The 22,814-nt window shown below is 40.1% G+C and overlaps 2 protein-coding genes and 1 long non-coding RNA gene across 3 annotated transcripts; all 3 read right to left on the minus strand.

Moving 5' to 3' along the window:
* Positions 1-7,581: 7,581 nt before the first annotated feature.
* Positions 7,582-9,911, minus strand: LOC120294884 (putative disease resistance protein RGA3). The gene is made up of 2 exons (XM_039315734.1): positions 8,262-9,911; positions 7,582-7,806 (listed from the first exon to the last, which is right to left on the minus strand). Exons 1-2 carry the CDS (start codon positions 9,909-9,911, stop codon positions 7,582-7,584), a joined length of 1,875 nt encoding a protein of 624 aa, XP_039171668.1.
* A 6,321-nt stretch (positions 9,912-16,232) lies between these two features.
* On the minus strand, positions 16,233-18,491 carry LOC104417244 (putative disease resistance protein RGA3). Its single transcript, XM_039315737.1, has one exon. It carries the CDS (start codon positions 18,489-18,491, stop codon positions 16,233-16,235), a length of 2,259 nt encoding a protein of 752 aa, XP_039171671.1.
* A 1,794-nt stretch (positions 18,492-20,285) lies between these two features.
* Positions 20,286-22,692, minus strand: LOC120294679. The gene is made up of 2 exons (XR_005551913.1): positions 22,119-22,692; positions 20,286-21,015 (listed from the first exon to the last, which is right to left on the minus strand). It is a non-coding gene; the product is annotated as an uncharacterized LOC120294679 (long non-coding RNA).
* Positions 22,693-22,814: the final 122 nt, after the last annotated feature.

Raw genomic sequence — 22,814 nt, forward strand, 5'->3', positions numbered from 1 at the left:
ATGGTTGACGTATGTTTTAGGATTAAATAAGAAGAAAATGACTGTCCAGTTCCTACTTTTATTGCAGAAACATTGGATGTCTCGACCTATGATACCTTAAATGATGAAGAGGAAGTGTGGCAAATCTATCGAAATAGTCATGAAGCATTCTTTAGTTTCATAGAATTTATCATCTTTAAGAATATAATGTGGCCTTCTTGATCGACACGACTTGGTATCATCATTTCTTAGAATGCAAGATCGAAGCAAAATTAGCACGCCTCCTCTTCCCCCTTTAACAAGATAACATAGAGATTCTAAGTTTCCCAAACTCTGAAGAAGGGCGGGGCATTGCAAGGTCAGCCTCAAAGACTCGCAGGAACGCAGGACGAGCCGTGGGATGCAGCGTTATGGAGTCTCGTATTTATCATGCGCGCCATCTCTCTCTCTACATCCGGGGGGCGGTGCCTCAGCAGTCTCCTCTTGGATAACGATGCAGTATACATTTACATAGAACAAGTAGAGAGAAAATACTAAGTTATCAAGGAAAAGACATTAAAATAATTCAAGTCCTTTACTAACCATCAGAGAAACAAAACTTCCTCAGAGGACAATACGCTCATAGAAATGAAAATACTTTAAACAAAAAACAAGTTGAGGGAATTGCTTAAATACTAAAAACCTTTGAGTAGCCGATTCAACTGACAGAAAATAAAAAGATAATTGGACGATGAAACCTGTGAAGTTCACACAAAAGCCCTCCTCTAAGTTTTCCATATCATTGTGAAGATCAAGTAGGATCGAGAAACCAGCTCAACTCAGGCGATGAAGAACTAAGGGCAACCTTTTTCCAAAAAGCTTACAGACCTTGCGCTGGAAAGAGTCATAGTTCGCGACCTCCTCGTCCAAGAATGGAATCTTCAACAATGAAGCCATCTGAGATACACTAACCCACATGTTAATAACGAGAAAATGTAAAGCAATTTACATTGTCACAACTAAAGACAGACAGCAGAAGTAAACTCGCAATATAATACGCCTTCTCTCGCTCCATGTGTAGCCCCGAGGTAACTTGAGAACTGAGCATCTAAAAACTCCGAAACAACAACAACGAAGCAGAAGGAAACCCAGCGAATTTAGAAAACGCTCAGCTCAACGCAAACCCCGCAATGCCAAACCCAAACACACACGGAAAACCGAACAAAAGAAAACGGAAGTCGCGAACAATGTGGGACCCGATCTTGCACGTTTCGCTTGGGGACCTGGCTGGTGTATCGGGCGATGCAGTGAGGAACGATGAAAGGCGCGTCCTGCCGAGCGAGGCCCACTCTGATGTTCGCAGAACCTATAAAAAGCAAAGGAAGAAACGAGCCGCGTTCAAGCTACAGAATTCAACGCGTCGAGCTATTGAATAAGAGAGAGGGGGGGTGTTTAAGTGGGTTGATGACGACGAGGTTGGAGCCTCTCTCCGAGATTAGCTGCGAAGGGATCGCCGTCTTCAAATAATTCTGAGAAAACAAAAAAAAAAACAAAAAAAAAATGAAATTGCAAGAGATTCAGTGAATAAGCCCGACGACTTGAGCAGATATCAGGAGAGAAGAGAGAGGAGATGATCACCATGGCTGAAGCGAAGCGAGGTCGAAGAGCTTCTCGTGCGACAGTCTCTCGCTGTCGCTGTCTCCGAAAGCGAAAGAGAACTGGCGACTTATACAGAAGCAGATGATGCCTGAGGGACGACGATTTTGCTGCTAATTGCTAACGAACGAGGCTTAAACGCAAGAGTAACGAAAGTTTATTTGGGTCGGTCCACCCCAACCCAGAGGCAGAGGCTGTGTGATAGAAAGAGCGCCAAGTTCCTCGTCGCATTTTGTGATTTTAGTCCCGATTTTTTTTTTTTTTGGGAGAAAAACAAATGATTTAAAAAAAAATCCCTATATTAATTGTCTGTATCACTTGAAATAAATATTCAATAAAAAATATTTTCGTAATCGACAATATTTATGACTGAACATTTCTGTGGATAATAAATATGTTTTTTTACTCATAAATATTTATAAGCAACACAAAAATGACATTTAAGAAGACGTTTTTTAAATGATTCATTTTATCCGAAATAAATATATTCAAGAAAATCAAAACACAAGGAATTGAAATCCTTCATTAGACTAATTTTCATGGGTATTTGTGAATCACACACATCGGCTTGTACTAGTTAAGGTTCCATCCACACACGGGGATGGTAGACACAACTTGGGTGATGACTGTGATTCGAAATTCGAATTTACTAGCCACAAAATTAGATATTTCACCATTAATTTTCAGGGCGTTATACATATCATACTACTAGTTGAACTTTGCTGCTTTGCACGGGTTTTATATAGTTTTGTTTATGATTTCGTTAGAATTTTGAAAGGGTATACAAATTTAACAAATCTACATATTAATGATATCAATGCAAACGAAGATAAATTGAAATTTTGTAAGTGATGCATCTCTAGGTAGCTTCAAATACGTTAGTGTACATATTCTTATGATTTGAGATTTTTTTTTCTTTTTGTAAATTACGTGAAATAGAAGCATCACAAAATTGTGATTATTTTAATTTAATTTTGCAGTTGGATTTTATGAAAATTTGTATTTTTTCTTGATGTCATTATATTTAATTAATATCCAATAAAGATTTGCTTATATAATTCATGGATTAAGTTGAACACGTATAAAAAAATCCAAGGATTTTATTTAATAAATTAAAAGTTTAAGGACCATATTATATATTGATTTAAAGTTTAGGATCACATTAAATAAATTAAAAATTTTGGGGCTATATTATAAATTAGACCAAAGTTTAGGGACTAATTATGTCATTATCCTTCCTTTCATACGTGCTTTCAAGGACTTGGCAACAAATAAAGTTATAGTTGAGAAACGTGGAACTCTTTCGTTACCAACTCCTATCGTTTGTATTATTTTCAGTCAATTCCCGATGGCCATTATGTCTCTTGTGCTTAGCTGCTTCTCTAGATCAACAATGATGAATATCCAATATCATCACTAAATAACCACGCAAGGCGAACTTCATTGAGACTTAACTCGCTCATACACGTAATCCCTTACTACAGAGAACACAATGGTCACTGCTGTAGACGACGAAAACGACTGAGCTAACGAATTGAGAGTATTCGACGAGACGAAAGCCGGAGTTAAAAACCTCGTGGGCACCGGGATTGCCCAAGTCCCACGCATATTCGTTCAGCCACCTGACAAATTGGCTTGCCGCGAGGATTGCGGAGAGATCCCGCTCATCGACCTCGGATGCGTGAATGCAGGCCCCACCAGTCACGACAAGACGTTGCGAAAGATTGCGCAAGCATTGGGAAAAAAGGGGTTTCTTCCGGGTGATCAACCATGAGGTCCCTGAGAGCCTCTAGGAGGAGGTGATGAACGAGTAGCGCAGGTTCTTCAAGCTGGAGACGGAGGCCAAGAAAATTTTTTACACTAAGAGGGTCATATAGAACAGCAACATGGGACTTACATAATTCAGTCACCGCTGATTGTTCAGATATATGTTTTTGCTTCATGGGACTGGAGCCTCCCCAGCACGAGGAGTTGCCCGAAGCTTGCAGGTGAGCCAATGAGCATCTGTTGTGTTTTTCACCTTTCGAAATGGAAAATTCATGAACAAGTTCACAAAGTGAATCAACGAAGATAGTATGCAAAAGAATTGTAGTAGATGCAAAGTACATGGTTTTCACTGTATGATACTTGATAGTCTTTTCCATTTTCTTCACTAAATCAAGGGCTAAACTAGCAAGTATATGGACCTTGAGTTATTTGCGTACTTTTTGGTTGAATCGGCCGGAATAGGTGTTGAACACTCAGGGAATGACAGTCAGCCAAGGCAATTTTCACCGCTGAATCTGTACAAATTTTCTTGATAATCTTGCATTTATTCTCAATCAAGGAGACAAATCAGTAAGACGATCCTCAGTGACTGATCATTTTCACTAACGGGAACCTCAGAAGTGCTCATTCCATTCTTTTTGGGTAGAAAAAAGGATGTTCCTCGATAATTGACTTTATTCGTGCTCTAGCGGTAGTGGAACCAAACTATTGCACCCAAGTTGATACAAAATGCCAATACCCTTAGATGTATTCTTTGGGAATCCATCCGACCATACTTTTACGGCAGCTCTAGTTTAGTTTTCTGATGCGTTGCAACATCTCTAGCAGAGAAATGCGGATGGAGACTTTACTCTCATCTGCTCGAGCTCTTATGCGAAGCCCTAGGACTCCACCCAAATCACTTGAAGGAGATGGAGTGTGGAAAGGGACACGCAATCATGTCCCACTATTCTCATCCAAGATCAAATTGGAGGACTTCAAGTGCTTCATGAGAACCAGTGATCGACGTTCCCCTGCTCCTTGGAGCACTAGTGATTGACATCGGAGATCTTTCGCAGGCAAGTAGCTTTGGCCAGATATCATTGTTCCATCTCTGAATTTTTCTGAAACCGTATTTTGATTGGTCGACACACTGCGATCCTCTTCTCATTCTCATTACTGTACTTTCTCATACGCTAAGTTAGTTAAAGAGCTCTTGAGAACTCAGGATGTAAATTACCATGGAATCTTCCCTGTAGCAATAACATTATGTCTTCACAATCTGCACTTTTCTTTTGTATTCTAACAGAGCTGTTTGAGTAATCCAAACTTGATTCTAACTCCATTAGATCATGCTAGCCTCGCATTGACAAGTTCGGAATTGTCTAAATGAGACAGATGTTTGTTTGAAAACTTTGCTTTTCACAGGAGGGGTCAATATCGGTTCTAGATATTCTGCAGTTTTTGTATCTATCAACATCAAGATTGCAATCATAGTAGTAGATAGGAATTACGTTCCTTACTTAGGAACGCTTCACTAATTGTTGCATTTGCAGCCCATTAGTCATAACAAACAACCGGTTTGAGAGTGTTGAGCACCGAATCATGGCAAACAAGAGAGACCCAACAGTGTTGGTGGCACGCTTCTTTGGCAACACTCCCTGACCATCTTCACAATTGTATGGGCCCATGAAGGAATTAACATCAGCAGACAACCCACCAATCTACAAGGAGACTACGCTCCCAGACTACACTGCCCATTACATTTCCAAAGGCCTATATGGAGCTTCTGCACTTCCTGATTTCAAGCTGTAGACCGCGTGAACCTTTTTATGTGGTCTTATTGATGTTTGTACTTAAAGATAAAAGTCTGTCCATATGTTCAGCTAGGTAAAACTACCACAGAACAAGATTGCACTTCTTCAGTGCTCGGTCTCAGTGCTCGGTCTCTAATGCTTATATTGCTTCAAATGATAGATCGATGAGCACCAACACAACTCCAAAAGACAAAGTCATTCTCTAAATAAAAGCGGAACCAAAAAGAGAGCACAAAATAGAGGGAAGGAAGATTAATACATACCGCTCTAAGATCAAAAGAAATACGTTATCTTTAGATGAAACAGTGTTGAATACTTGTATGACAGTTACAGCATTAATCTACCACGGGAAAATTTGTGGTTTCAGGAACATTTCTGTTTGGTTCAACTTTGAATTCCACTTTGTATATTAGCAGGTAGGATAAAAAGTGGAATTTTTGCCAGCTTCCAACTCGCTCAACAACAATAACCAGAATCAACCACAAGGCAAAAATTTATGTACACTCCCTAGATTTTCTAAGAAACAGTAGGTTTGCATTAAGATGCGACATATCTGAAACCTAATTGATCTAATCGAGTTAGCATCGCATTAAGATGACGCAAGCATTGATCCAAGGGCTAAGACAACATCGAATCGTCCTGTCATCTATCATTGTTCAACTCTGTCCTAACAGATTTTGTTTTCATGAATTGCAAAACTTGTGTACTAGCCACCCGATCCCCCAAAGAATCGGCCATATTAAACAGCATTGTCATTTTCTCAGCTAATGGTAGCTCATAAGCTATGACTTTCTCCTTCCTTTTTTATGAACCTCATAATTCTAAAGTCAAATGGAACCTCGCAATGGATGTCGTTGTTCTCTTCTCTCAATCAACCAGCTATAAAGAAGATGCTCATATCATGCATTGACATTGTAATGTCTCCATAACACTCAAATCATAATCCAAATGTCTCCATAACACTCAATCCATAATCCAAACTCATTACACATTATTACAGTAGATAGATAGAGAGACAGACAGACAGACAGACAGACAGAGGAACAATGCCTACCATCGATTTGGCCTCCGACTCCGGCGAGCAGAGAGCCACGACAGTGCGAGCGACGATTCGAAAGCCGGCGTCAAAGGCCTCGTCGACGCCGGGATCACCGAAATCCCCAGGACTTCTTCATCCGACCGCACGAGACATCCGAAGGCAGCTCCGAATCGAACGGCGGATCCGAGAATCCGACCTCGGCGGACCTGGCCAAGAGGAAGGAGGCAATCGAAAGGATGGGACTCGCGTCGCAGATGCTGGGGTTCCTTCCGGCGGCGGTGATGGAGGGGAAGAAGGAGTGGGGGAAGTGAGGAGATTATACGAGCGAGACGAGGAGGCAAAGGGTAGTGTTTGTTCCACACGCTGCGGGACCTCCATTCCCTAAAGGCCTTTCAACCCAGATGGAATTGCATCTCCCCACGGTCCTAAAAAAAAATTAACCAAAAAATTAACCAAACACCACAGCATTTGGCCAAACCCCTTTAAAGTCCAAATGAGCATTTCAAATGCTGAATCAAATAGGGCCTTAACGAGGGAGGCAGGGGCAAGCTGGAGTGGAGGGACGCCTTCTTCCTCTTGATAAATATTCGTGCTGCCAATAATATGGTGAAGAGAAATTAGTTAAATAATAAAAAAGGTAAAATAGTTGAAAAAGGAACGCTATTGATAGGTGACTTAAGTCTTTCCTTGTACCTCTGCCGTGCTAATCGTTCCGATTCGTCCCCTCTCGAACAATGACCGGAACGTGCGCATCTATTAGGCAACTCTTCCAGCTTGGGACAAGCAATGATTCTCAGTTCCTTCAAGCGTGTGAGGTTGCGCATATCAAATTGTAAATGCTCTAAACGTGGACAATAAGATATTACAAGCTTTTCAAGTAAAGAGAAATTTTCAATCCATTCTGGCAAACTTGTCAGACTCTCACACATAAAAATCTCGAGAGATTGCAAAATTGTGGCATGTTGAATCCACTCGGGCAATGTCACCAAATCCTGATGGTATGAGATTTTAAGAACACGAAGTTTCTTAAGGAATTGCCATTGGGTGCCTTGCTCGTCTTCTTGGCACGATAAGTCAAGTCCTACACTTCCCCAAATGCGGAGTTCCTGGAGCGAGGAAAGGTGCTGCATGCCAAGAGAGAGATCCCTTAGGTTGCACCTACCAAGGTCCAAGGACTCGAGATTACTGGCCAATTGAAGTAGAGTCTCAAGTATTGAGGTCTTCATATTCTTACCATCAATACTTAGATGCTTTAGTTTAGAGAAAGGGATGAATGTGGATTTAGAGAAAGGGATGAATGTGGATCCCACCGCTTGTTCTGATGGGCAATCTAGACTGGTCAACCAATCTTCCAAGATTTTAGTGTCATCTATCTTCAAGTATTCCACTTGGGGGAATGGTGGCACGAAGTTCAAGGCGGAACAATGTTGTATTACCATGGACCGAAGTTTTGGGAAGGATGACCGTGAATTGTCTGACTGATGCTTTTGAAATGCCACCATCAATTGCCTTCCTATCCACCGTCCTTTCGGCTTCCCACACTTGAAGAGGGTCAAACTCTCGAGAGATGGGAAGAAGGGCTGTGTAGTACTAGATTGCAGTTGAAGAGGGTCAAACTCCAATGACAACAAGGACACAAGACTCAAAATCCTTAGAGAAGAGAGTTCACTTAGGGGGGGTAGGTGGCTCAATGAGTTACAACTAACAATTGAAAGATATCTGAGCTTGATCAATTTCCTCAAATCTTTGGGCAATGTTTTAAGATTTTTACATCGAGAGAGTTTAAGGGTCTGCAAGTTTAGCAAATCCGTGATTGAATCCGGCAAACTCTTGATGGAGGGATTCATAAAAACTTCAAGAAATCTTAAGTGCTTCAACTGACTTCCCAACGAAGAAGGGATACAAAAATTTACACGTTCAAATCCCAACGCTCGGCAATGCCTCAACTTGGAGAAAATCTGATGACATTCATTTGGGGACAACCTATTTCTTCCTCTCAAAGAGAGAAATGTCCGCAGATTGGTCGCTTCTAGTAGAGAAGTCACTTCCTGCAGTGATAAGGGCGATTGTAAATCAAAAGATGCATGTCGAGTATCTTCATCCATATTGTCTTTGCCTTTGTTGAGATTGACCATCTTGCACTCATTTCCCGCGACTTTCAAGGCAAGATCGTGCATGAGATCATGCATCTTGAACAGTTTCACCTTACCAGTGTTAGGATCGACCTCCTCAACTTCAAGAAATGACCCACATAGTAGGTCTGAGACATAATCATCCCCGATCTCTTCTAGCTCTTCATTCTCATCCAATGACTCAATAAAACCTTGCGCCATCCACAATTGTATCATTGTTTGTTTATTGAAGACATAATCTTTTGGAAACAACGCACAATATGCAAAACAATGTTTTAGCCTAGGCTGAAGATGATCGTAACTCATTTTGAGGACTTCCATTATTCCAGGGTTCAACGTATCTATTTTTGAGAATGCATGCTCTTTGAAATAGAGCCACTCCTTTTCATTTTTGGCAAACAAAAGATTGCCTATAGTTTTGATGGCAAGGGGAACACGACTGCATTTTTTAACTATATCTCGACCTATCTGCTCCAGATTTTGGTTTAATAATTCTTCCTCATCTCCGAAAGCCGTTTTCTTGAATAAGTCCCACGACTCATCTTCAGATAAGACATTTAGATTATAGATACCTAATTTTGTACCTATAGCCTCCACCACTGAGTGATTGCGCGTGGTTACGAGTATCTTGCTCCCCAATGAACCACCCATTAGCAAACGTTGGAGCTCCAACCATCTCTCACGCTTTTCATTCCACAAGTCATCCAAAACTAGCAAGTATTTCTTCCCTACCAGTACCTTATGAAGAAGTTCCGGCAATTCGTCCGTACACTTATTATCAATGTCTCGCAGCTTTTCCGTCGTCTCAGGATCCCCTTTATACTTATCTCGGGTAGATTTCAGTATTTGTCTGATGAGAAAATCCAGATCAAAGACATCGGATACACATGCCCACATCTTAAGCTCGAAGTTGTTTGTCACTTTGTCATTGTTGTACGCCAGCCGAGCAAGTGTGGTTTTTCCAATTCCTCCCATACCAACTATGGGAACAACCGAAACATTCTCTTTGGAGGAGGAATCAAGCAAAGATTTGATGATCTCCCTCTCATCAGATTGTCTACCAATTATTTCTTCCTTCCGCACAAAAGAGTCAGTCGTCCTCCTCCTCACAATAGCAACAGTTGCCTCACTCCGATGCTCCTCTAAACGGAACTCCCTATCTTTTGCAATCCAATCCAGTTTCTTCCTAATTTCCTGAATCCTTTTAGCCACTTTGTAGGGATGTGCTAGCTGATTTGATTTGGAGAAGAAAAAACATACCGCTTTTGACATCTTGTTTCCGGGAGTGACTTTCCACCTCAGATCTTCGGTTGCGACATCGTCCAGCAAGTCCTGTGCGTCATACAACACGTCCTTCAGCCTCATGAGCCAGAGCTTGACCTGCTCGCTGTCCCATTGTTTCTTCTCGGCATCCAAAAGCATAGTTTGGATGGTCTGAATGGTGTACTTGAGACCCTTGAGATCATCGCTCGCACCTCGTGCAAGTTGGATCTTCGAAAAGATGTTGGAACCAGCGAATTTCAGTATGTCGTTGGTGAGGGTGAAGAGCACTGCTTCAGCCATTTCCAAAAGGCAAAAGCAGGGGTTAAGGAGTGCTTGAGAGGAGGTTGCAGAGTTGATGCTTTCGTTGGGTAACAATGGTTTGGTGGTGCCTCGTGATCCACTTCATGCACGAACATACACAGCAAGGCCAACGGCAGCTCATTATAAAATTCGGTCAACCAGTGGGAACGGAATTGAGCAATACGAAGACAAGCGCGTGTCAAATGTTGGGTGCCGTGCGAAAGACGTGTGGGGTCCACAATGAAGGGACTGAAGAAAGAAAGAGGAAAAACCAAAAGCCTATGGGTCAAAAAAGCAGGCCGCCCCTGCATTGTTTAGAGAAAATTTTCTCGTTTTTTTTGTTTTCATTTCCATTTGAACATGAAAATAAAAATGCCTTTGGTCTCGTATTGAGAGCAGTTCCCGAACGAAAACTCAAATGCCCTCAAATAATGAAAACTTGTAATAGCTTTCTTGTGTAGAAATGAAAATTCTTATCCAAAGAATAAGAGAAATAAGAGAATATTAAGATTTAACAATTAAAACATTCTCAATCTTTTTGTTTCTCTAAAAAATTGATACTGCACCTTGCTTAGTCCTTTTTTTTTTTTTTTTATAATTTCAAAATATGTAGCACTGTCTATAGATATCAATTCATACAAATACCTTTTGGAAGTAAATTTTAAACGATATTATTTGAGGATCCTTATTTTGATCAATGAGAAAATAACTTCATAATTGCCTTTATATGTAAGAATACACGTAAAAATTAGAGTTGGGAGACTTATTGAAGTAATTAATTCTGGGATGATTCACGTTTGTGACAATGAAACCAAAGAGATAATTTAATGAATGATATCACATGTTAATTCTAAATTTTCCAATCACTCATATTAGCAAAAAAGGATATTTAATAAATTATGTTTCTCTCTTGCACATGGGAATTCATGGTCATTTAGACATATTCTCATGCAATCTGTTATTACGTCTACAGGGAATTAAAGAAGGCAGCTATGATTTCTGTCCCTTAGAAATTGATGGAATCTCTAAAATAAAAATAAAAATTAATGCAAGTTTTAATTCTTAAATGAACGAAATAAAAGTTCAAGAACTCAAATACGTAAATGGCACAAGGACTCGAATCATTACTGTCCTTTTAATTGTAAATTTTAAACTATAAAATCATGCAACATGATTAGGTTAACCACGTAAGTTTTGAAATGCACTGCTTTTATTTCCATGGAATGCAACAAGAAATTGATGTAACATGGCCACTTAGCCCAATAGTAGGCGCGAGTGTTCCCATTTTTTTCCTCCAAAATCAAATCACCATTTTTTTCTCCAAAACATGAATAGGCTTATTGATGTGGAGATTGATTGAAGTGAACTCCCGACAACTTTGAGATTGCCATGTCGTGGAGGTCGACACCCAACATTTGCAAGAACCCACCCGTCTCTTCTTTCATATAACCTAACTTTTGCACCAGCTTTATCTTCTTTTGTCAATTCTACTTGCAATTTTGATTTCCTCCCATCAACACAACAACGAATGAGGGTCAAGATTTCGACTTTTGTGCAAATGGAGCCGCTGTGGACTATTACTCTTGGTTTTTTTATTGTAATGTTGATTATGATTTCCTCTCTTGATATGACTAACGTTTTCTCTTATGTTTGACAAACAATGTTAATGCAGCACCATACCGCCATATTGGAAAAAGATTGGAAAACAATAAGGGAGAGGAAGAGGGGGAGGGGAGGGAGAGAAGGGGGCACGGGGTTGGGGGTTGGGGTGGGGGAGGGTGTGCCAACACACTTTCTGTTCATTTTCTCTTGAGACCGAATCTGCCAAGTTGGGAATGGAAATTTTTCTTGATCCGTTGTGGGAATGGAATTGACCCAATAAGAAGATGACACAGGTGCAAATGTTTGGTGGGGTGCAAGAAAACGCGTGGGGTCCACCCAAAGAGAAAAGGAGGATAGACCCAAAAGTTGCGGTTCTTGACCGCAACCCAAACGTTTGGTAGTGTGAAAGGAAAAAAAAAAAAAAAACGTGTGGGATCCACCTAAAGAGAAGAGGATAGACCAAAATTGCAGTCGGCCTTGACCGCAACCAAAAATTGCAGTCGGCCTTGACCGCAACCCAAACGTTTGGTAGCGTGAAAGGAAAAGACGCGTGGGGACCAGAAAAAAGAGGATAGATCCAAAAATTGTGATCGCATCAATCCTAAGATTGCGTAAATTTCAGATATGATATGACAACTTTGATGGATAGTTATTGAAACTATATCTTTCGAGTGTAAATTACCCATAAAAGAAATTAACAAACTTTCACATTAATTATTTATCTGTGTCCAACTAATAGATGATTCATTGACAAATACTTGTTTACATCGCTTAGAATAATAAATTAATAAAAAAATATTTTAATAATTAATAACCTTTTACGTCTAAAGTTATTTTCGTAAACGATATAAGTAATCATTTTTCACGAAAGTGTTTTCTAAATTGTTGATTTTATTAATAATATTTTTATTATTAACAATTTATGCCTAATCTTTTCATCGATGAAGAATATACTTTTCATTTGTTTTGTTGATGTAAATTATACAAACGTTCATTTTTGACTAAGTATTTTTCCAAACATTGAGTTTCAAGTTTTGCTATTACAAGTTTACCTAATAACCATGAAAATGTACACATTAATAGGGGTTTCCATGAATGCATATGAAACGCTTCATTGCCATGGCAAAATATGAAGGAAAAGCAAGAATCGTCCATACCGACTGTAACTCGATAGAAAAGCTGAAGTTAAATTTCACTCCACCCAAAAGATTTTACACCCGCTCTACTTCTGTCAACTTATAAAGAAGGAGAGGGCGAAGAAATTCATTGATGACGAGCTGGTCGATTTTTGTGGAAACTTTGATCTGTAACTCAAACGGGAAAGGTAAAGGCCAACCACTGAGATCCACATACCGCTGTTATGCTCTAACATTTTGCTTTCTGAACCGAGCAAATGAAGTGACAAACATAGCATAAGATATACTCTTGCCGAGGGCGCTAAGGAAACTTAAAGGAAAATTGGAAGGAGAATACAGATGTTCAAACTCGATCGAATACGACCTAGTTTGATGGGAGTGTCATGAGCCTCGCTTATTTTACCTTTCAAGAATTTATGTAAGATGTTGCTTGTGCTTGGACATAAAAACGTCCTTGTACTTTTAGCTGCTCCCAACATGGATTCCATTATGAAACCATTTCATATGATGTATCCAAGCATCTTTGCCAATATCAATTCCAAATATCTCTCAAGAACAAAGCATGTTGCAATAAGAGAGGAATACTTAACACTCCTAGCAATATTCTTTCAAAAGCTAGGGTTATATCAGATTTTGACCAAACAATTGTCATGGATTGCGCTGCAAATTATTAGTGATGACCACTCAAGGCTACAACTTCATGAAACAAGAAGTTGCAAGTTTAAATGATGGACATCAATATTGGTGAAAAAATTTAAGTTAACTAGTGTTCAAACACACTATCTCAGAGACCATGATAAGGTTCAATTTGAGGATTGAATTACCATAATGTGACGAGTTTGCATTAACATGGAAACAAGTCATGTCTTAGAAGCTATTATGTGTCTTTGAGATGCCATAAGGCACATATTTTTTGAAAACGCTATGTATACCTCTACTGCCATAATCATTCGCCAACAAAATTAATTTCTTAGGAAATGATAATGACGGCAATGACAGTAACAAATTTTATTACAAATTTCAAATTACATAACAATGCAACATGGCTAGGTTAACCGCATAAGCTGTCATTGATGATGTAAAAAAAGTCAAAGTACTGGAGATATCCATGTTTGTATTCCAAATAGGTTCTCCCCAAAAAAGAGAAGAAATAAGAGTAGCTTAATACGTCAAGAACAAGAATTATTTTTTCATCAATGCACAAGGAACGAAATATTGCTGTTTTAATTTCCATGGAATGGAAAGAGAAGTTGAACATAACAAGGCCACTTAGCCCAAGCAGGAGTGAGTGTTCCCATTTCTTTTCTTCAAAACCATCATTGTGCATGAATAGGCTTACTGCTGTAGAGGGTGATTGAAGTGAACTCCTGATGACTTTGGGACAACCGTGCCGTGGAGGTCTTTCACGCCACCCAACATTTACGAGGACCCCACGCAGGTTTATGACAGCAGGTTTATGACCTGACTCGTGGATCACGTAGAAGGGAAGCCACCTGCTGCAACCTCTGTGCAAGTGAAAATGATCTAAAACTTCAACATCTGATGCTGCCCGGTAGACACGTAAGTATATTTAGAGCCACGGGGATCAGCAACCGACGTCTTCAAACGCAATTTCCAACATCCAAGTGCGAGATGCTCGTATAAACTTAGAATATCCCGCAAGTCATAATGAGAGCATATCAGTAGACCAGTTTAATGGAAGTAGCCATAAGCCTCAGTTGTTTTACCTTTCAAGAATTTAAGTTCAGTTCTTATTAAGGAAAATCTGGGAAGAGTTCTTGTACTTTCTGCTACTCCCAACATAGATTCCATTATGAAACCAGTCCATACAATATATCCAAGCATCTCAACCAATGTCAAGAATTGCTAATTTCTCTTAAGAAAAAAGCATGTCACAATAAAAAAGGAATACATAACCAGTCAGAACGCTCCCGACAATATTCTTTCAAAAGCTAGTGTTATACCAAATTTTGACCAAACAATTTTCATGGATTGTACTCAAAATTAATAGTGTGATGACCACTCAAGAAAGGCTACAACTTCCTAAAACAAGTAAGCTCGTCAATAAGAAGTTGCAAATTTGAACGATAGACATCAACATTGGTGAAAAATTTAAGCCAGTGCTTCAATCCACTATTTAAGAGACCATGACAAGGTCTGACTTAAGGATAGAATCGCCGCTATGTGAAGAGTTGGAAACACGGCATGTCTCTATTTGAAGAAGCTTTTCCATGTCTTTAAGATGCCATTTTTAAAAAAGGCACATACTTTTTGAAAATGCAATGTCTACTTTTTTTTTTTTTTTTTTTTTTTGGTAAGGTACAATGCAATGCAATGCAATATCTACTTTTAGTAACTGCTTTTACTGACATTAAAATTTGCCAATAAAAATAGATGGTCGTGAATATGTTTTGCATAATTTAATAAAAAACCAACATAACAGCTCTCAATTTTCCATTAGGCATAGGAAACAAGTCATATTCAACTCACTAAATGTATAAAATCTAAGACAAAATTCATCATCTTATAGAGAAAAAGTGAGAAAATCTTATACAATGCTTATCTCATTGTTCTACCTTTCCATGACACAAAAGTAGGGTGCGTTCTTAATTGCAAAACCCATTGAAGACATGCACAGAGTTCATATGCAGCGTTGAACAAATGGCAATGCCTGAACTTGGAGAAAATCCGATGACATTCATTTGAGGAAAACTTTTCTACATATGACCGTTCTTCCAAAGAGACAAATGTCCGTAGATTGGCTGCTTCTAGCAAAGAAGTCACTTCTTGTAGCGACGAGAACGATTGTAAAGCAAATGAAGCACGTCGAGTATCCTTATTTTTAATAAATATTTGCACTGCAACCTGCGAATATACAGTGAAGAGGAGAGAAATTAGTTAAATAATAAAGAAGGTAAAATGGTTGAAAAAGGAACACTATTGATAGGTGACATAAGTCTTTTCTCGTACCTCTACTGTGCTAATCGTTCCGATTCATCTCCTCTACTGTGCTCATCTGTTAAGCTTGGACAATTATATATTACAGGCTCTTCCAGCAATGAGAAATTTTTAATCCATTCCGGCAAACTCCTTAGATTCCAACAACAAGAAATCTCAAGAGATTGCAAACTCGTGGCATGTTGAATCCATTCAGGCAATGCTTTCAAATCATGAAGATCGGTGATTTTAAGAACATAAAGTTTTGTAAGGAATTGCCATTGGATGCCTTGCTCGTCTTCTTGGCACACTAAGTTGAGTCCTACACAACTCTCAATGTGGAGCTCTCGGATTGAGGAAAGGTGCTGCATGCCATGAAAGAGACCCTTTAGGTTGCAATCATAGAGTCTCATGGACTCAAGATTATTGGCCAATCGAAGTAGAGTCTCAAGTATCGGCTCCAAACTTCCATGATGAAGACGTAGATGCTTTAGTTTAGAGAAAGGGATGAATGTGGATACCACTGCTGGTTCTAATGGATGATTTGGATTGGTCAAGAATTGTTGCTCCAACATTGTTATGTTATCTATCTTCAAGTATTCCACCTGGGGGAATGGTGGCACGAAATTCAAGCTGGGACAGTCTTCTATATCCACAAACCGTAGTTTTGGAAGAATAGCCGTGAATTGTTTGATTGATGCTTTTGATATGCTATCATCACTCGCCTTCTTCTCCACCATCCTTTCACCTTTATGCAAGAGTCGAGGATCAAACTCTCAAGAGATGGGAAGAAGGGCCGTGTAGTACTAGATTGTTGAAGAGGGTCAAAATCCAATGCATTCAACGACCTGAGACTCAAAGTCCTTAGAGAAGAGAGTTCACTTAGGGTGTGTAGGCAGCTCAGTGAGCCAAGTGACTTACATTTGTTAATATCGAGGTGTCTAAGGTTGATCAATTTCCTCAAATCTTTGGGCAATGTTTTAAGTTTCTCACATGTAGAGATTTTAAGGGTTTGCAAGTTCAGCAAATCCGTGATTGAATCTGGCAAACTCTTGATGAAGTTATTCTCACAAATTTCAAGAAATCTTAAGTGCTTCAACTGACTTCCCAACGAAGAAGGGATGCAAAATTCATCATAGTTCAATTTCAACATTCGGCAATGCTTGAACTTGGAGAAAATCGGATGACATTCATTTGGGGAAAACTTTTCTACATATGACCATGCTTTCAAAGAGACAAATGTCCGTAGATTGGCTGCTTCTAGCAGAGAAGTCACTTCTTGTAGCGACGAGAACCATTGTAAAGCAAATGAAGCATGTCGAGTATCTTCATCGAGACTGCCTTTGTTGAGATTGACCATCTTGCACTCATTTCCCACGACTTTCAAGGCAAGATCGTGCATGAGATCGTGCATCTTGAACATTTCCACCTTACCAGTGTAAGGATTGACCTCCTCAACTTCAAGAAATGACCCACGTAGTAGGTTTGAGACATAATCATCCCCGATCTCTTCTATCTCTTCATGCTCATCCAATGACTCAATAAAACCTTGTGCCATCCACAACTGTATTATTGTTTGTTTATTGAAGACATAATCTTTTGGAAACAACGCACAATATGCAAAACAATGTTTTAGCCCTGGCTGAAGATGATCGTAGCTGATTTTGAGAACTTCCATTATTTCAGGGTTCAACGTATCTATTTTTGAGAATTCATGCTCTTTGAAATAGAGCCACTCCTTTTCCTTTTTGGCGTACAAAAGGTTGCCTATAGTTTTGATGGCAAGGGGAACACCACCGCATTTTTTAACTATATCTCGACCTATTTGCTCCAATTTTTCGTTTAATGGTTCTTCCTCATCTCCGAAAGCCGTTTTCTTGAATAAGTCCCAAGACTTATCTTCAGGTAAGACCTTTAGATCATAAATATCTGATTTTGTACCTATAGCCTCCACCACCGATTGATTGCGCGTGGTTACGAGTATCTTGCTCCCTAATGAACCATCCATTAGCAAACTTTGAAGCTCCGACCATTTCCCGTGATCTTCATTCCACAAGTCATCCAAAACTAGCAAGTATTTCTTCCCTTCCAGTACCTTACGAAGAAGTTTCGGCAATTCGTCCGTACACTTAATATCAATGTCTCGCAGCTTTTCCGTCGTCTCAGGATCCCCTTTATACTTATCTCGGGCAGATTTCAGTATTTCTTTGATGAGAAAATCCCGATCAAAGACATCAGATACACACACCCACATCTTAAGCTCGAAGTATTTTGTCACTTCGTCATTGTTGTACGCCAGCCGAGCAAGTGTGGTTTTTCCAATTCCTCCCATACCGACTATGGGAACAACTGAAACACTCCCTCTGGAGGAGGAATCAAGCAAAGATTCCATGATCTTCCCCTCATCAATTTGTCTACCAATTATATCTTCCTTCCGCACAAAAGAGTCGGTTGTCCTCCTCCTCACAATAGCAACATTTGCCTCACTCCGATGCTCCTCTAAGCGGAACTCCCTATCTTTTGCAATCCAATCCAGTTTCTTCCTAATTTCCTGAATCCTTTTAGCCACTTTGTAGGGCTGTGCTAGCTGATTTGATTTGGAGAAGTTTGACATATTGTTTCCGGGAGTGACCTTCCGCCTCAGATCTTCGGTTGCGACATCGTCCAGCAAGTCCTGTGCGTCGTACAACACGTCCTTCAGCCTCACGAGCCAGAGCTTGACCTGCTTGCTCTCCCATTGTTTCTTCTCGGCATCCAAAAGCATAGTTTGGATGGTCTTGACGGTGTACTTGAGACGTTTGAGATCATACCTCGCACCTCGTGCAAGTTGGATCTTCGAAAAGATGTTGGAACCGGCGAGTTTCAGTATGTCGTTGGTAAGGGTGAAGAGCACTGCTTCTGCCATTTCCAAAGGCAAAAGCGGGGGCTGAGAAGTGTTTGAGAGGAGGTTGCAGAGCTGATGCTTTTGTGGTGAGACAATGGTCTGGTGGTGCCTCACGATCAACTTCAGGCACGAATATATGGCAAGGCCAACGGCATCTCCATCTTACTTCATGCTCAGTTAATCCACCGGATGAAATAGCATAACTTCCAAAAGAGAAAAAGAATATTGTGAACCAGTCGTTTCTTTGTGAAAAGCCCAAAGTACATATTCATGGAATGATTTCAAGTTGCGGCGCTAAATCCAGCCCCTCCATTGGCTTCATCCACACCCTTGATGGTTAAAATGACAGAAATACCAAAATCATGGGTCGCGCGTTTCTCTCTCAATTTTGTCTGATCAGAAGGCTCAGTTTCAAGTTCAACAGGTTCCTCAATCCTTAAGCCTCTCTTTGGTTCCAAGTTCACACTTCCTCTCTCCCTCTCCGCCGGGGAAAAAATGCATGGTCAGACTCGGACAGCTCCGAAGCCCATTTCCATTCTGTCCTGGCCTCCTCTGCAAGATCAGATGCGTCATACAAGCGTGGAACGGTTTCTTTTGGTCAGTTTTTTTTTTTAACTAATCGTGATGTGATGTTGCTCTCAGATACACGAAGGAAGGTCTCGACACCAGAGCGAAGCTCATTGTGATCAATCCTGAGTACTACTCCGCTTCGAATTACAGGAAGCTCGCGGTTTAGCACAATTCTCTGCCCGCCCCTCGGGTATGCGCCTCTGTCTCCGTCCGCACAACCTCTAAGCCCACGCCGCTGTAATTGCTCGAATGAATTTGAAGACGAAAAGCGAGACATGGAGATGCGAGGTCTGACGCGGTGCATGCGGCTACAGCTGGGAAATTTCACTGAACAACATCTGGTCATTGTGGTCAGTTGAGAGGATGATGCCAGCGACATGACGAGGATGATGCTGGCGACGCGCTGCCAAATTATTCAAGGGGGGTAACAGTGTACCCCGTCAAGTTGGGAAAGGTCACGACGAGCATCAAAGAGTCGGAAAAGTTCTCAACTCTTGAAGCCGGGAGTGAGTTGATTAAGAAAGGCGAGAGCGGAGCTAGGGGCAGCGAAGGCCGTAGTATGCACACCACCCCCCCCCAACCACCCCCACCTCCTTCTCTTCCATATCTCCTCATTGCCGGCACCTCCCAGTGATTGGAAATGGAGGCTGCTGCTGAGCCCTCGCAGCCTTGCCTTGGATCGAGGTTGATCCCGTCGACTACCTCAAACAAGTCTCGATCCTAGCAAATCTTGGCAAAGCTATAGGCGGAATCAGCTGAAGACGTAATCAAGTTCGCTAAAGATATCTTTCGAGACTATTCTGCATTTGTCGCATCATGCGGTAAGTGTTTACCTTTCATAGAGCTTGTTCATGGTTATCACTCTGATACCTATTGCATTCTCATTGTCCATCTAAGTCTATGGTTGATGTATGTTTTAGGATTAAATAAGAAGAAAATGACTGTCAGATTCCTACTTTTATTGCAAAAACATTGGATGTCTCGACCTATGATACCTTAGATGACGAAGAGGAAGTGTGGCAAATCTGAGGGAATGACCAATATAAATTATGTAGCTAAATTTTTTTTTACCAGAAAATTTTATATCATTAGAAAACAATATGATTCGTGCTTATGTTTTAGTAATTCATAGCAAAAAGGAAGATGCCATTTTAAGTCAATTTGAGGCTGTACTAATTGGACCACAATATTTCTCACCAGTTTCACAGGTTAGTTCAGATGTGATCAAATCAACCATCTTGATTCTCTGTGCATAATCCAAGACTAGATTTTGTTGAAAATCCAATCATCTGTTTCTTTCATTTTGAGGTTTCTTACAACATCTGTTCAAAATGCACACATTTAAAATTCCTGAAAAAGAGGTTCGGCTCCCGTTGAACGACTTCTCATCCTGGTTCATCAGCACGACAGACTCCAGCTTGCCGGCAAACTCTTTGAAGGAGAATTTGGGATCCTCCTGACAAAGTCCGTGGGATCTCGCTGGCAAGCAGGTTGAGGGACTTGCACAAGTTTCTTTGGTAAGAAAATTGCATCTGCAGGGTGCATATCTAAGCATTACAGTCAGTAAGCACCACATTAACAGGATATCAATTACAGAGCATTGGATACTTTTGAAAGAAGGAATATAATGTAGTGAAGCCGGCATCTGCAGTCGGGCATAGGTTCCTTTAGATCAACATCACCATGAGTTGAAAAGAGAGAGAACAAAGAGAAGAAGAAAGAAGAAGGTGGGACCAGCAAGGAAAGAAAAGGAAGCAGTCAAACCAAAAGAGGGACAACAGGGGCCATATAGGAAAACACTGTAAAAAGGAGTTTTAAAGCAAAAACCAGGGCGGAAATAGCATGGCCCAATGTTAAAATGACCACTTCAGATAGGACGGTGCAAACAGCACAGCTCTATGGGTGAAATTTTCAGAGCTTCCTCGCCACAAATTATCCAATGGAGTACTAGGCAAGTCTTTGTCCTTTTAGCTATCTGCGAAGCAAAGTTGAAAGTCATATAAAGAAGCACATGCTGCAGATTTCTATATCAGCATAAAAATCATATTGCATTACACAACCATTGTATAAAAATGTAAACTTGATTATTCATATAGCTCGGCAATCATAGATGCAGGTGACATGGAGTTGCAGAGGAAAGAGGGATGCTTCCACAAACTCTGTCGGTCATTTTAGCAACCTTGATTACTTATAAAATGCCCAAGACCTTTGCTCTAGCTGGGAGCCAACTCCACATATCATTGAATAGCAAGAAATAAAATGAAAACAATCCATCTCCTTGTCAACTCCACACATCCTTAAACAAAACAACGCACTATGCACCCAACAGAACAATTTCAGTAGACTGACTACAGGCTAGGGCCATTGACACTGGATGCTTCTGCTTCAAAACATAAGCTGGTACAGACTCTTCTGTACAGGGGGCAGAACTATATAGTATGCTCATTGAGAAATAATCAGAACAAGCATTTGCATGTAAAATCAACTTCAGACATGATTTAAGGTTGACGGTCAGAAGTTCCTAACATCGACAGAATGCACCATCCTGCCAGCTATCTACAATTTTTAATGACAGTTTTCATTACATGGCATGTTAATCATCTAAGCTAATTATCATCCCTGGTACTCCAGATTAGAAACAAGAAAATCATTTGGAATTTTTATTTTGTATCTACTATATAATTTCTCTACTAAGTTCCAAAATGTACATAGAAATGATCACTTTTTCGTGGCTGAGTGTCGCTATCCTAGTTATCTAGTCTATTGAAAACATGCTCCAGTGCAGACAAAAGCTAAGAATCTTATATTGTTACGACCATATAAGCCACTGAAGCCTATACTACTTCATCAAATCTTAGAAAAGGGAAGGAAAGTTCTATGTTGCCAATTTTCTTTGCATAGACGGCCCGGTCCATGATCTGGCAGAGTGGTTTTAAATTCTGAGTCTATGACATATCAATTAGCAGAAGCAGATAACATTAGCAACAAGAGAAAGATAAAAGGTATGAGCCAAAGTGATGACAACAAACTCAAAAGAATCATTATCCCACTAAGTGGGAATAAAAGTTATATATAGACCTGTTACCGAAGTGAACTTTGCTTGTCATACAAATCTGTTCAAGCAAAGACTGAGTCTTTCCTAACATTCTGTGGATTATAAACATCAACGCATCCCATCTGCATAACAAGTATGTCAGTTTTTCTTTCACTGTGAAAACACACTGACAAGGAAATGGGTTTGCCCGACACAATCATAGACGAGCTCCAATAACAAATATCATGATGCATTAGAAACGGAAGACTTCAAAACAATACAAATAAAAGGAAGCAAGGGCCATTCAAATACACGTCCTTACATAGACATATAGACATCCAAGCACTTTGGATGCACTTCTTTTTCTTTTTTGGGTGGCACTGGATGGATCATTTAGTAATTTGTTTGTGTAAATGTGTATGTTTTTGGGCGGCAGGAAATGAGCTGACAGTACTTATATTCTAGAATATACTACATCCAGGGGGCGGTGCCTCAGCAGAGTCTCCTCTTGGATAACGATGCAGTATACATTTACATAGAACAAGTAGAGAGAAAGTACAAAGTTATCAAGGAAAAGACATTAAAATAATTCAAGTCCTTTACTAACCATCAGAGAAACAAAACTTCCTCAGAGGACTTTGTACGCTCATAGAAACGAAAATACTTTAAACAAAAAACAAGTTGAGGGAATCGCTTAAATACTAAACCTTCGAGTAGCCGACTCAACTGACAGAATAAAA

The sequence above is a fragment of the Eucalyptus grandis genome, chromosome 6 (assembly GCF_016545825.1).
Source record: "Eucalyptus grandis isolate ANBG69807.140 chromosome 6, ASM1654582v1, whole genome shotgun sequence".
NCBI lineage: Eukaryota > Viridiplantae > Streptophyta > Magnoliopsida > Myrtales > Myrtaceae > Eucalyptus > Eucalyptus grandis.

What these genes read in the sequence shown, in the direction of transcription:
- LOC120294884 (XM_039315734.1), bottom strand. Translation starts at nt 9,911, where the DNA reads ATGGCTGAAGCAGTGCTCTTCACCCTCACCAACGACATACTGAAATTC. An exon ending in CGCCCTTATCACTGCAGGAA is followed by an intron (nt 7,807 to 8,261) that starts GTGACTTCTCTA and finishes ACTGCAATCTAG; the next exon opens with TACTACACAGCCCTTCTTCC.
- LOC104417244 (XM_039315737.1), bottom strand. Translation starts at nt 18,491, where the DNA reads ATGGCAGAAGCAGTGCTCTTCACCCTTACCAACGACATACTGAAACTC.